The 13,491-nt window shown below is 51.5% G+C and overlaps 1 protein-coding gene across 1 annotated transcript in view; it reads right to left on the bottom strand.

Moving 5' to 3' along the window:
* Nucleotides 1–13,491, bottom strand: part of LOC139596578 (hydrocephalus-inducing protein homolog) — a 63,716-nt gene that overhangs the window by 14,416 nt on the left and 35,809 nt on the right. Inside the window, exons 32-50 of the mRNA XM_071440984.1 lie at nt 12,662–12,901; nt 12,194–12,404; nt 11,566–11,730; nt 11,092–11,265; nt 9,763–9,887; nt 9,223–9,351; nt 8,721–8,925; nt 8,123–8,264; nt 6,271–6,889; nt 5,635–5,793; nt 5,024–5,211; nt 4,670–4,852; nt 4,309–4,428; nt 2,858–3,017; nt 2,580–2,752; nt 2,225–2,423; nt 1,434–1,536; nt 810–909; nt 164–332 (exon numbers count right to left, since the gene is read on the bottom strand). Of these exons, the coding sequence (XP_071297085.1) occupies nt 164–332; nt 810–909; nt 1,434–1,536; nt 2,225–2,423; nt 2,580–2,752; nt 2,858–3,017; nt 4,309–4,428; nt 4,670–4,852; nt 5,024–5,211; nt 5,635–5,793; nt 6,271–6,889; nt 8,123–8,264; nt 8,721–8,925; nt 9,223–9,351; nt 9,763–9,887; nt 11,092–11,265; nt 11,566–11,730; nt 12,194–12,404; nt 12,662–12,901 (3,564 nt within the window). The remainder of the gene's footprint in view (nt 1–163; nt 333–809; nt 910–1,433; nt 1,537–2,224; nt 2,424–2,579; nt 2,753–2,857; nt 3,018–4,308; nt 4,429–4,669; nt 4,853–5,023; nt 5,212–5,634; nt 5,794–6,270; nt 6,890–8,122; nt 8,265–8,720; nt 8,926–9,222; nt 9,352–9,762; nt 9,888–11,091; nt 11,266–11,565; nt 11,731–12,193; nt 12,405–12,661; nt 12,902–13,491) is intronic.

Raw genomic sequence — 13,491 nt, 5'->3', positions numbered from 1 at the left:
CAGATTCTCAGCTCCACTTAGGAAGCCTCCCAAATGGCGTTGAAAGACTTTGTGTGTGTAGGAGAGAGGATTCTCCAGTTAAAGCCCTCCTTCCGTTAGACATCTATCCTGTTTATACTCCCAAAACACCGTGTGATAACACAGCCTGGCCCAGGCAGCTCACCTGGCAGTACAGGATGGGTCTGTTCTTGAGGAGCATTTCATTTGTGGGGTGGAAGAGCATCTCAACATTCACAGCAGGCTGGGAGGCAATCAGCACGCCCGACTGAGGCACAACAGTGAAGTGGGATGCCACGTCTCGCATCCTGGGACCTGCACCCTTCAGTGTGAAACTGGAGAGAAAGGGAAGGAATGGAGATCTCTGCAGTTAAAAGTACAGGTGCCACCAGCACAGCCAGGACTTTGCATAGGACCAGAAAAAAAAGGGAGAGTTCAGCTCTGTCAGGGAATCCTGGATCTTGACAGAGAATTCAGACAATCATGAGGTTACTGCAAGAAACCTTGACACCACCATTTTTCATTCACTTCCTTACAGAGTCTCAGAAAGAGAAAGGAGGTGACCATCAAAGAAAGGCAATGAATCTCAGCATTTCAGTGGCTGAAATTTCTGGGGCTCTCCTTTGGGTTCCTGCTGAGCTGTGAAGAACTGCTGGTTTGTGGCTGGATTCTCTTGCAGAATAATTGAGATTAGAGAGCCCAGGTTTTGTATTTACCGTGAGGTAGCCGGCATGGAAATGGTTCTAGCCATTGACATAGCATGCAGGCCTGGGAACCCAAGGAAATACTCACTACCAGGCAGCAGGACTCACCTGTACTCAATGTTGTATACCCCTTTGTTGTTTAAACTTAGGATTTTCTTCATGTTATCCATGACATTAATGGTTCCAAAGTCCAAGCTTCCTTCTGGACCTGCAGAAAACCCACAGAGTAAAGTCAAACACAGTATTTGTGAGCTGCTGCAGAATACAACAGGCCACAAGCTACATGGAGGTCTTGGTGCAAACCCCTTTCCAGCAAGTTTCTGTTCCTGAAAGGGTTTTCCAGCTACTTGTCTGCCCTTTCTCTTCACACTCAAAATATCTGCAGGCTTAGTAGCTAAAGAGCTTGCCTTCCATTTCCTCACTCCCAAGCACAAATCCAATTACTTTATATGCTGTGCTGAGCCTGTGGGAGTTGCCAACTGCCTGTTGTGAAATCCAATCTGCACATCAAGCTGCACACTTCAAAGTTCAGCGGGGAGAGACTTAAGGCTGTCAGAGACTTGACAATGCTTTATTTCATGCAGGTTGCAGGGTACATGCTTTATGTATCCATGTCATCCTTGTATTCCATCCCATCCCATCCCATCCCATCCCATCCCATCGCTTTGGTTGCCCACCTCCCAAGGTAATGCAGTGCACCTGGACTGCTTTGTTTGGGAGGCATCCACTGACCTTCAGGTATGAAGTCAATGGTCAGAGAAACATCATAGACCTCTGCAGAGATTTCGATATTTTCAGTGTGGACAACCCCCAGGACGTTTTCTGTATCTGAAACCTGAGGCAGCAAGAAACAAACACTGTTCAGGTTATTCTTTTGAAAAGTCCTTGTCTCTGCTGGCTGCTTCCCCTATGGCCTCCCTGGCTTCACAAGTGTTGGCGGACTCCCAAGCTTTGCTTAACCTGTTCCTCTCATGGGCTGCCCCAGTGGGATTCTGCTGCAGTAAAAAACCCTATCAGCCCAACTCTGCATTCCTACAGCAGGGAATGCTGCTGCTAAAGCATCCTTGAGAGGCACAGGGGTGTAAGAACAACCACAAGAAATGTGAGGTGTCTCAGAGCAGGTGGCATTGACAACCCTCTCCAATCACCTAGCACCCTGTCTGAAATGCAGCCCCTAAACCATGGGGAACAAAATCCCAGGGGGAGAGTTTGTTGCACTGTGCAAGAGCTTCAGACAAAGTCCAGGAGGAATCTAGAGATCACGCTACAGTCTGTACCACCAAACAACAACCTTCAACCATTCAAAGGGACAAGGTGGTTGTGGCACAGGCTCAGGATGCAGTGTCTGCTTATCTGGGGGGATGTGGATGCACTGCATGTTCTGGCAAATACTGTGCAGAGGCAGAAGCTGGGGTCACAGCACCCTTGTCTCTCTCAGGTGCAGCTCTTCCTGACTCTGTCCCTAGGAGCACATGGCTGCTCACTGTGCCCTGCCCTGCCAGGCAGAGCACAGTTCCTCTCACCTCTAGTCGGAGGATCTTCTCAATTATGCCAATCTGCTCAGCCTTGAAATGCAGTGTCACTTCAAACTCTGAGCAGGGATCAAGGATGCCATTATCTTGTGACAAGGAGAAGTTCTCAGCAAGGTAATCCAGCCCATTGAGCTGCCAGGCCATGGGCAGCAGGCTGTTGTTTTTCAGGACCAAGGTCCTGCTGTCAGTCCTGCAGAGAGAGGAAGGCACTTGGCATCAGCTGCTGGATGGTCACACCAGCCTCACCACTGAATGCAACTTGGAGCAGCTCCATCCATGTCCCAGAAACCAGAGTCAAATGTTTTCTCTTTGTCACCAGTCTTGGAGTGCTTGTGGGATGACTGACCTATGCAAAAGCAGCTTGTCAAAAGAGAGCTCCGAGGGGCTGACCTCCAGCTTCACATGCACCCCATGGCAGCACAGGCTGAAGACCACTGGCTCCGGGTTCTTCTCAATGCTGCAGATGAGTTTGTCTTCCAGGAAGCCAAGGGAGGTGGGGTATGCCCAAATGGTCAGCTCCTGGACATGGCCCCACAGGAAGAAATCAAAGGAGCTCTGAGTGTGAGCAGGAGGAGCAGCCCCTGGGCACTTCTACAGTGCCTGCTCTACCTGCCCTTCTCCTACCCGCTTCTCCTTTGGTTTCAAGGTCATGCTGGGAGGGTCCAGAAGGAATGTCTCTGCTTCCCCATCATTCTCAAAGGAGAACTGGACCTCTATGTCCATAGAGGAGTTGTTGAGGATGGTCAGATTCTCTGAGTTGCCAGGACAGTTCTGGGCCTTGTACCTGCCCACAAAAGGGGAAAAGGCTGCAGAGGAGACTGTTGCCTTTGCCACACACCGCGGAGAGCACCGTGTGCACCCGAGGAAGTGATGCTGGGAGACCCTGCTCTAACAAACAAGTGAGGGAAATGGATCCCAGTCAGGGCCATGGGCGTGTGCTCATCCCTGCCTTACTCTGATGCCTTCCCCTGGACTTGGTGCCTCCAGCCCAGAAGCCTGATGATGCTCAAGCCACTTCAAGAGTTTTTAACACAACATTAATTCAAGGGTGCCTAGAAAAATAAAAGTACACCAGACACATGGGTTCTTTCCCCTTCTTTCTTGAGATGCCTTCCCTGCAGGGTATAAGGAAAGGCTTTTGGAAAAAGAGTTTAGCTAATCTCTTTTATGAAAAGTCATGAAAGTGCTTTGGATTTCATGGGTTAGCTCAGAGTCTGAGAAAGAAACATAAAGCATCAATTCCTAAGAGGAATGCAAAAAGATAACAAATGACCCTTCTCTCAGGTGTGGAAATGACTTTGGAGTGAAAGTTAGAGAGAGGAGTTTGGAGAAAGGATTAAAGAGGCAAACAGAGATCCCAGACCATCCATCAACCTGGCTAAAGATTGTATGTATTTCAGTTTCATTTCCTTGGGCTGTCAAAACAGACCTAGCCCTCCAGAGCTCCCATGGAAATAAGAACTTAATGTTAATTTTTTTTAAGTGACAGTAAAAGTAGAAGTACACAATAGCTTCAATGACAATGTGTTTATGCAGATTTTATCCAGCAGTGAGCATGCAATGTCGTTACAGGAAAATGTAATTCCTGCTGTATGTTCCCCTTGACGCCCATTGGCAGGTCAACCACAAAATCTTATTAATAATTACAGATTAATGAAAGGTTTACAAAACCATCTACAGAATAATTGCTAGATCAGGCTACCTGCAGAGCTCAAAGCACTTCAAAACCCACCATAAAGTTCATTTCCTGTGGGTTGAAGCTGACATGTGGAGGGGGACACAAAAGTTGCCCCCAAGTCACCTTTGGACTGGCAGCAGCACACGGCTCTGGCCACCAAGGTGGCCACCAAGGCACCCACTGGGTAGGCAGAGCAGCTCCTCCAAGGCTCATTTGCCTCTTATCTGCTCAAGTTCACACATCTGTGGTCCTTTAAACCCATGTGTCTTCAAACCCACGTGTCTTTGGTCCTTCAAACCCAGGACTCTGCTGGGGACTGCCCTGGATTGTGCCACCAGGACAGCATGTCTCTCCAGGCATGTCCAGAAAAGGACAAGGCCCAGCAGGGAGCACATACCACTCTCTTGATTTCCCACACAGCAGCGGTCCAAAGTGGAATTGCTTTGTGCTCTCAACGTATTCCTTGAAGATGACTTCATCTTCCTTCATGGTTTTCCTGCACTGTGGAAACACCACCCTGGGCAGAGAAAGTGGGGAAGGAGGAGCTATGAGATGCTCCAAGCAGGAAATGTAGTCAGAAAGCCATAACCCTTCCTGGTGGCTGAGGTACCATCTGCCTTCCCAGCTCCCAGCACAGGAAGAGATGCTGTGCGACCCCAGGGAGCATCATCTGCCCAGGCCAGAAGCCCCAAGGGGCAGCCCTGGCTGTGAGCTCAGGGGCAGCTGTGCTGTGGGAGGCTGCCAGGGCCCAGCCTTACCGAGGGTTCTGGCTGATGCTGGGGTAGAGGCCGGTGCCACGGCAGGGCAGCTCGTACTGGCGCTTTGACTGCACGAGCTCAAACCTCAGTGTCTGCTCAAACTTCCCTGGCTTTTTGGCAGAGAAGTGGACCTTCAGTTCCACCTCACCGTGGGCAGGCACTATCCACCGGTACCGTTTCAGCCTGGCAATTAAAGAGGAGGCTTCAGACATTGCTGAGGAGCAAACAGAACAAGGAGGGTGCACTCGCCATCCCCCAGCACTGGCACGGGGTCACTGTGGAGCTGGGGAGGATGGACCTTGTTTGGCAAGAGGACCGAGAAGCAGAGGCATCACCACCACCTCCTCAGCTCACCTGAGGAATTCTGTGGGGACTGAGGCACTTCCCACTGTACTTTTGGATCTTGTTGCAGAGGAATCCTGGGGACTTTCTGATCTCTGTGTGGAGATATGCTTCTCCTTTGCAGAGCTGTCTCTGCTGGTTGCTTTACCTGTCTTTGGATGGCCCTTGGCAGAACTGCCCTTCACATCTGGGGCCTTGGCCTAAGGGGAGAGAGAAGAGGGAGGGAGAGGTGAGCCCTGAGACATCCCCATTCTGGAAAGCAAAATGGGGGTTTGTTCACCAACAGAAGAGAGAAAAAATAAATAAGTCCACCTGCCCATGGACTTGGTCTTCCTTATTGGTGTTTGTTTCACCTAGGACACCCCTGCTCACTCAGGACCCTCTCCTCAAAGGAAGTTCATGGTTTTAAGTGCTGTTTTCCCCTCTTGTCTTACAGAACTGCTCTGTCTCCAGCAGAACTGTCTCTTTTGCCCCATCCCTGACAGAAAGGAGACCTGCAGACATGGGACCCCATCACATCTTCACTACCTCTCCACAATGTTCCCTTTTCCTGTCCCGCCTGTCCCTGTCTAGACTGGTCCCTGCCCCGGCACCTTCAGTGCCAGCACCACTGGAGCACCCACCAGATCCTCTTCCATAGCAGCACCTTCTGGTGCCACAATGGTGAAGGGCTCCACACGCTCTGCAGAGCCCAGCCTCTCCTCTGGGTACTCGACTATGGAGAGCACAGCAGCAGGGGGAAGGGGAGGGCCGTCAGGATGCAGTCCCAGATGTTTCAGCAGCTAAAACAGAAGAGAAAATCCTGTTTATACTTCTGTCACCTTCATCCTCACAACTCCTTCTTTGAAGGCACTGAGCTTTTGGCAATGAGGTTTTTAATTTACATGAAGTACAAGTGCTTTGTTATGTCCAGTGGGGTGAGCAGGGTCCAGAGCAGACACAAGAGCTACAAACAGGACTGGGAGAGAAACCTCTCCCAAGTGACTCAGCTGAAGAAAACAATGGCCATGTCCTGGGACGGTTTATGATTTCCAGGCTGGGAAACTCTGAACAGATGGGATACTTGTGCACAGAGCCCTCCCACTTCCTGCTCATCTGAGGGATGGTGATAACCTCCCCCTCCACACGGATGATAGAGTCTTTGTGGAACACCATCAGGGACCTGGATGTAGCTCTGTGCCATTATCACCTGGGGGGACACAATGCTCCAGGGCCCAAGACCACAGCAAGCTCAAGATCTGAGCCTTGCAGGGTTTTACCTGTTCTTCCGTTGGCAGCTTCCCATCCCTCAGGATCTCCCCAATCATGGCCTTTGGATCTGAGACCTCAATGTCCAAGCACGGCACCCCAATGTGCTCGTCTCCGACTGCTCCTTCGGCAGCTTCACTTTGCGTCCCCAGCTGAGATGACTGAAGACTCCTTTGGTCTCCACTTTTTTGTTCAGGCTTCTTCTCCACCTTCTCATGGGGCTTGTTGGTCTTCTGACCCTTGTTTCCAGCTGAAGACTTTCCCTTTTGGATCACAGATAACTGCATGGTACCCTGAACCCTGTCCCAGCAGGAGGAAACCTGTGCAACATTCTGCTGCGATGAATCATAGATCTGAAACCTCAGGATCAAGTTCTCCATCTCAGCTGGGACTTCTGGGGTTTCAGTTTCCCCCATCTCTGCAGCTTTGCTTTCTCCCCTCTCAGGGGCTTGGTTTTCCCCCTTCTCTGGGGCTTCAGGTTCCTTCCCCTCTGGTGATTTGGTTTCCTTCTTCTCTGGTTTTGTAAGTTGCATCCCCACAGAGACACCCTTCTTTTCCTCCTTCCGCCTCTCTTCCTCCTCTAAGGCTTTTGCCTCCTCCTCACGCTTTTGAGCCAGCTGCTTCAGCTCCCTTCAGCAAACAAAACAGAAAAAATTGCTGAGAGTCCCCACCAGAAACTTGAGCTCAGCAGTCCTGGCCGGCCCTGCACTTCATTCCTTGACCCTGAGGCCAGGCAGAGCCACGAGACCATTTCCGTGAATTTTTCTCAACCCACAGAGGTTGGGAACATCCCAAGTGATGCCATTGGTGGAAGGGGACCTCCAGGACCAGCCAAACCTGAACCTTGCCATCATAAGGTCTTGGCTGTGCAAGCTCCCTCTTAAGGCACAGCCAGACACCTCCAGCCCACTGCCAAAGGCTGATCCAGCAGCTCTCTGTGCTGATGCCTGAAAATGCTCTCTGTCTCTTGATTTCCCAGTTTAAAGCAGATCACAGATTGCTGACATCTGCTTATCTCTCCTACAATTCTCACTCAGCTCATTCAGCACCCCTCAGGGCACAGCCTGCTCCTTAATGAGAATAATCCTATCAGTCAGAAAGCAAAGGCTGCAGGAACTCCTCTCCTGCAAGACAGGCTCTTGTCAGCCAGATTTCCTGCAGGAACCCAGCTGTGAGCAAGCAAACCGGTGCTCTCTGCCATGAAAGCCATCTGAAACAGCCTCATCTGTCTCCTCCCCATGAAACCAACTTCAGCCTGGGCTGAAGGAAGTCCTGATACACAGACTTGCTTTAACCAGCCTCCACTCTCAGCTCCACACTTTGCCTGTGTGTCCTGAGCTGGGCTGCCTTGCTGGAGCTGAGCTTCTCCTGGGCTGGCCTACTGCTGCAGCTGAAGGGGAGCCCAAAGGACGTGAGCTTCTGTGGGTGGTGTCCCACCATAAGGAGAAGCCTGGCAGATCAGGAGCAGGAGCAGGACCCAAACCAAGCTTTGCTCTGTGCCCCACACCTGCCCATAGCACAATCCCACTGTTTTGGTGAAGGGAGATGATCAAGAAGGTGCAACTCAACACCATGGACCTAAAGACACCTCTAGAGGCAGTGCCAAGGCAAGCCCAGAGCCCAGCTCCCTGCAGGCAGCATCTAAGCCAGGAGGGCTCAGCACTCCAATAGAGAAGAAGATCTTCTGTCTCAACAGAAGAAGGTCCTTCCTCTCTTGGGAGCCAGGGAGCTCAGAATGGCCATCCCTGTGCTGCTTCTGGCCTTTGCTATCCAGCACCTCTGAGCTCAGAGTCCTTGGAGCAGGGAAGCCCTCCAGGGACAATAACCCATGGAACAGCAGTAACCCATGGAAGCCTTACTCACTTTTTCCTCCGTATGAGCTTCCTTTCCAGTATTATTTTATCCACTTCTGCTTTCTTCTCCTTAGGGAGGGCATCATACTCATCCTCATCCATTTGTAAGATACATTCTGCTTTCTTCTGCAGAGTTTTTTCCCATTGCAGATCTTTAGCACAAACCAGAGGAGAAACCATGAGTGACTGCAAGCTGACCTGGGTGCTCTGTGCCAGCTGCAAGGATTCACAGCTTTTCCTGACCCAGCCTATCATCCCAGGAGATATTGGGGAGCACATAGCCCTGCTCCAGAATTCAATCTCCCAAGCTATGGCAGGGCAGTGAGGTCCTGTGCTTTGCCTGGCTTAAGTGCACCAAGGCTGAGGACAGTTGTTTGTCACTGAGCTACAGCAGCTGGCACTTGTGCTCAAGCTTTAATGTTAGAGATTAAGGTGAGTCTTAAAACCTCAGATCTCCTGCAACTCTGAGATGAGTGCTGGTTACACTGAGGCAGAAGGTGGGAAGATTAATAAAAACATTTCTTACAAGCTCTGCTGCAAACCCAGGTACACAGAGATAAAGCTGAGGGCTTGAGAGAAAAGATTTGAGAGGGATGGAGATATCTCACCTTTCTTCTCTGTTTCAGCTTCCCTCCTCTTTCTTTCAGCTTCCTCCCTGGCTTTCCAAGAAGCATAATCCTCATGCAGGTTCACCATGAAGATATGACAACGATTCTTGACAGCTTTGAGTACACAGAGTAGAGAAGACTCCAGGCTGCTTGTAAAGAGGCTCTCCAAGCCATCAAAGATCACTCCCTTGGAGCAGTCTTTACACTGTGGATAAAGGGAAGAGTAAGTCAGCCATTGCACGCAGGGGGCTCGCAGCTGGACAGTAAGCCCAGATGTCCCAGGGCACCAGCTATCCTTGCTCCAAGTGCAGTAGCTAAGAGCAGCTGGGACCTGTCCCTAGGCTCTGCCAGCTAAGGGCAGCTGCAGCTTCCCCCAGGGTTCCCTGCACACAGTCCAGGATCCTCCAGCAGCCTGTACAGACCTCCTCCTCCTCTCTGAGTCTGTTGTTCAGTGCCTGTCTCTGCAGAGCAGGAATGTCTCCTTTTCCCCCACCCCACACACCTTCAGCCTCTCACTGAGGATGTCCACCAGCAGCTCCTCGGGCAGCACACAGCTCAAGCAGTTCAGCTCTTCTCCATGGCTGCTGATGATGTTCAGCTGCTGGGGTGCAGGAGCAGTGGAAACTGTGAACTGCAATGGGAACCATTGTAAGGAAAAGAAACCACGGTGGAAAGCCCTGAACAACTCCCACTGCTGGGCTTGGAGCTGGGGTTCCTCACTAATGGAGACTAGAACAGACTAGCAGTGCAGGCTGGGGCCTCCAGGGGATGGTCCTGGAGGGCCCATCCCTTGGCCAGCAGAGACCCGAGCTTGCAAGCCCCAGTGCAGCCTCCCAGCACTTTGCTCCCTGCCTGCAGCCACAGTAGCCAGGACTGCACTTTGCCAGCAAAGCACTGAGAACCAGAGGAGCTGTCTGCCAGAGCACATTCCCAGCCCAAGTCATGGCACATGGACCCACAGAGCCTCCACTGTAAGCAGCCCCTGCCCATCTCAAAGACAATGCAAAGGTCCCAGGCATCAACCAGGGCAGATCATGTTTACCTTGATGTCCTTTTTGTCCAGTTTGCTGGCTGAGTCCTTCTTTTGTGCTGGAGGGGTCTTGTCTTTGACATTCTTGTCGATTTTTTCCCCAGAGGCTCGTTTATTCTTGGTCTGAGACTTTTTATCTGTACAGGGGACAGATGGTTTAGGGGGGCTTTGTAAAGCAAGCAGGCACCTTTGACTGCAATGGGCACAGCCTTGGGAAGGAACATGGCAGCACTGGCAGCACTGTTTCCCAGAAGCAGCTCCTTCCCTGCTTCTCTTACCAGCATGGTAAAGCACACCATCCCATACTTGATTTTAAAGCCAGCACTACGTCCCTCCTAACAACTGTGCATGCAGGTGATGCTGCTCACACAGCAGTTCCCCTGCAGATCAAGCCAGAGATTTGTCCTCCAGGAGCATTGTTCCCATACACTGCACCCATCCTGCATTCCCATGTGGAGACCTGCAGCCCTGCCTCACTTGCATCACCCATCTCCATTGAAGCTAAATCCTCCTTGTGGGAAAAGCCCAGCTGGGACCCAGACTCTTCTTCCTTCCACCAGCTCCCAGCCCAGCCAGGTTCAAAACTGAGCACTGCAAAACTTCCCCCTGCACCGAGCCAGGTCTGGCCTCACCCTGCAGTGCTCAGGGCACCAACTGCCCAGGAAGTTCATAAATGTCTCCAGTCTCACATGGAGAACAGCCCAACGAGCTGTGTAACCTGACAGTGGGCAAAGGTAACTCTCTGGAAAAAAGAGCTCATCTGGAGCATGTCTCTCATTGGAAATTCCTCTGGGAGGCTGACCTTCCCTTCCTCTCATTTGTGAGTTTACACTCACAGTCCTCTTGTGCTTAATGAGTCACTTCAGAAGGCTTTTTCCTTGCTCAGGTGGGCAGCAGTTCTGCCTGCTGCCCCATAAGGAGAAGGCTCAATTCAGCTTTGAGGAAATATAAAATAGTTGGGAAAGAGACAGGCATGCTTTACCACCCCTAGGTGAGCTCTTTTCTCCAGAGAGTTACCTATGCCCACTGTCAGGTTACACAGCTCATTGGGCTGTTCTCCATGTGAGACTGGAGACTTTTATGAAACTTCCTGGGCAGTTGGTAGCCCTAGAAAACTGAACACGTGCCAAGAATGGCAGCAAAGGGGGCTACAAAAGAACCTTTTACTGAGCCCTTAAAATTGATTTCATTTTTTTTGGGCAGGCCAATGATGCACTTCACCCATGTTCCCTAAGAGAAACCCAAGGACTGAAAAACTGCTGCTCTGAGTAAGCAGAAGTGGACAGTGGTGGTGGGTTTCTCAAGCACTGGCTCTGGGTCCTTACCAGCATGTCTCCTTACCAGCATCACCTTCGTCTTTGCCTTCCAGCTCCATGGCAGCCTGGGTGCAGAGCTCCCGGGCACGGAGCCCCGCTGGGCTCCCATCCTTGGCCATGGCCTCTTTCACCACGGTGTCAATGGACACGTAAGCAGCGTCGTAATACTGACACAGGCCTGCTGCTATCTCTGTCTTTCCTGAGAGAGAGAGGAGGACTGCTTGGTGACACTGGCACAGGAGGCATTGCAGGGACAGGCCCTGGAAAAACCTCCAACAAGATTTCAAAGTTAAAAGGACAGTGGGAAAGCAGGTGTCCCTCCAGGGGAGGCCATGAGGGAGGCAGCTGCAGTGTGGATACAAGCTCTGAATTCTAGAGCCAAGAGGATCATCTCCACCTCCTGTTCAGCTGAGGACTTTGCCTTAAGCACCATGGCCCACCAGGATGTGCTCCTCCTGCTTGCCCCTCTCCCCGCAGCCCTGAGCTGCAGCTCACGTACCTGCCCGGGGTGGCCCATGGATGATGACAACCATCCCTCCTTGGTGGGGCTGCGCTTCGCAGGAGGACGGGGCAATGCCCAGGTGGCGCACGACAGCCCGAGAGACAGGATTCCCAGTCTCTTTCAGCAGGGACTCAGGAGTGAGTAGGACAGTCCTGTGGTATGCTACAGTGCAAAACCGGGGGAAAAGTCAGCCTCCTGCCTACATTTGATCCTCACCATCCTCCCCATCTCCTCAGATCCCAGGAAAGGAGACTCGGTGAAAGCAAGATGAGATTGTTCTTTTGTTGCTAGGAAGGTGCAAATATAAAAGAGCCAGTGATATTAGACCTGGTCCTACTGGCTGAGGAACTCATCCAGCCCTAGTCTTTGTGGCTAAGGGACACAAGGAAATATCCTGATTATTTCCCCAGTCTATGGCAGGCAGATAGGAGCTTGCTTTGGCTACACTCAGGGTTGGTAGAGGATGCCACAGCCCTTCAGCCAAGAGCTCCTCCACCAAGCTGGGGAACAGGCAGCTTCTAAAAGAATGGGCTTTCCCTGGAGAGCAAGGTGACAGAGAGTTCAGGGTGTATGGGCTGGACCACAGGCAAAACAGACACCACCAAACCCTCACTGTTTTTCTGACCTGCTGCTGCCTTGCCCATGGCCTTGGCCTTGGACTCAGACTCAGCCCTGGCCTTGGCTTCTGCCATGGGCGTGAGCTCTGCCTGTTGAGCCTTTGGCCTCCTGTGTGCTTCGTGGTCCTGCAGCACCTCTGGAGGCAGTGTCTCACCGATGGCACGTGGAGGCATAAAAAAGCTCTTTTGGTACTCAGACCCCACTGCCATCCGCAGGATCTGTGTGTGGAGGGAAGAGAAGCCATATGCAAGATTCCTTTTCTTGCCTTTCATCACACAGACTCAATCAACCCATTTTCTGTCTCCTCCCTTCCTCCCAATAACACCAACTATTTAGTTTAGGTCCTCCCACAGCATGTCAGCAGAGCTGGCTTTGCCCTGGGGATTGCCTCCATCTCCCTGGCACAAGCCTGGGAATGCTGGAGTGCTGTGAAGCTTGGGCAGCGTGTACATGGGGACCAGACCTGCCTTCTCACCTTCTCCTCCTCAAGGTACTGCTCATCAAAATCCAGTGAGTAAAACTCAATGGGGAAGTTGCATGGGTTCTTCACCACCACTGTGGCCTCCACCCCATCGCTGTCCACCAGCATCCCTCCCATCTTTAGTGCTGGGGGTCTGAACTCCAACCGTGGCTCCAGACCTTGTCCTGAGAGGTGCAGCTTTAAGCGATTGCTGCTCCCACAAATGATAAACTCCAGCTCATTCTCGTAAGACCTCTGAAAAGAGGAAAGTGCAGAAAACTCATCCATGAAGTCCCAGGTGACAGGACCCCAAATACAACAAGGCTTGCCCCAAGGTCAGGGTGTTATCAGTCCCTCCAAGGTGAATGGAAACCAGATATTTACTTATGCTAGGGACTAGAGCATCTGTAGTAGTCTGGGTCTGAGTAACTGGGATGAACGCTGGTGTGCACTGTAACTGGGTATTTGGGAATCAGATGGATGTATGTACAATGGACTGTCTGACATTTTCACCTAGTCATGCAGGAGTGCAGTGCTCATGGGAAGGGCCCTCAGGATTACAGTGTCCAGACACAGTCCTGGCACTGCTGCATCAGGCAAACACCAGCTCCACGAGAGAGGCAAATGAGCTCTCACTGGCAAGAAATAAGGGTCATCTTCTCTGCTTAGTGTCTGGCTCTGGTCCAAGCCAGACACAAGATGGTTCCATTTCTTGAGCAATTAAAAGATCCCTGGGACCGTGTGTGGGCACAGAAGCACTTGTGGCCATGCTGGTACACACTGCCAGTTTCCGAGACCCAGCAGCCACAGGCAAACCACTTTTGGGAATGCTTTGTCCTTTAAGC

Source organism: Agelaius tricolor, unplaced genomic scaffold (genome assembly GCF_023055355.1).
Source record: "Agelaius tricolor isolate 1412-34295 unplaced genomic scaffold, bAgeTri1.0.p SCAF_15, whole genome shotgun sequence".
NCBI lineage: Eukaryota > Metazoa > Chordata > Aves > Passeriformes > Icteridae > Agelaius > Agelaius tricolor.
This window is presented reverse-complemented; position numbering and strand designations above follow the sequence as displayed.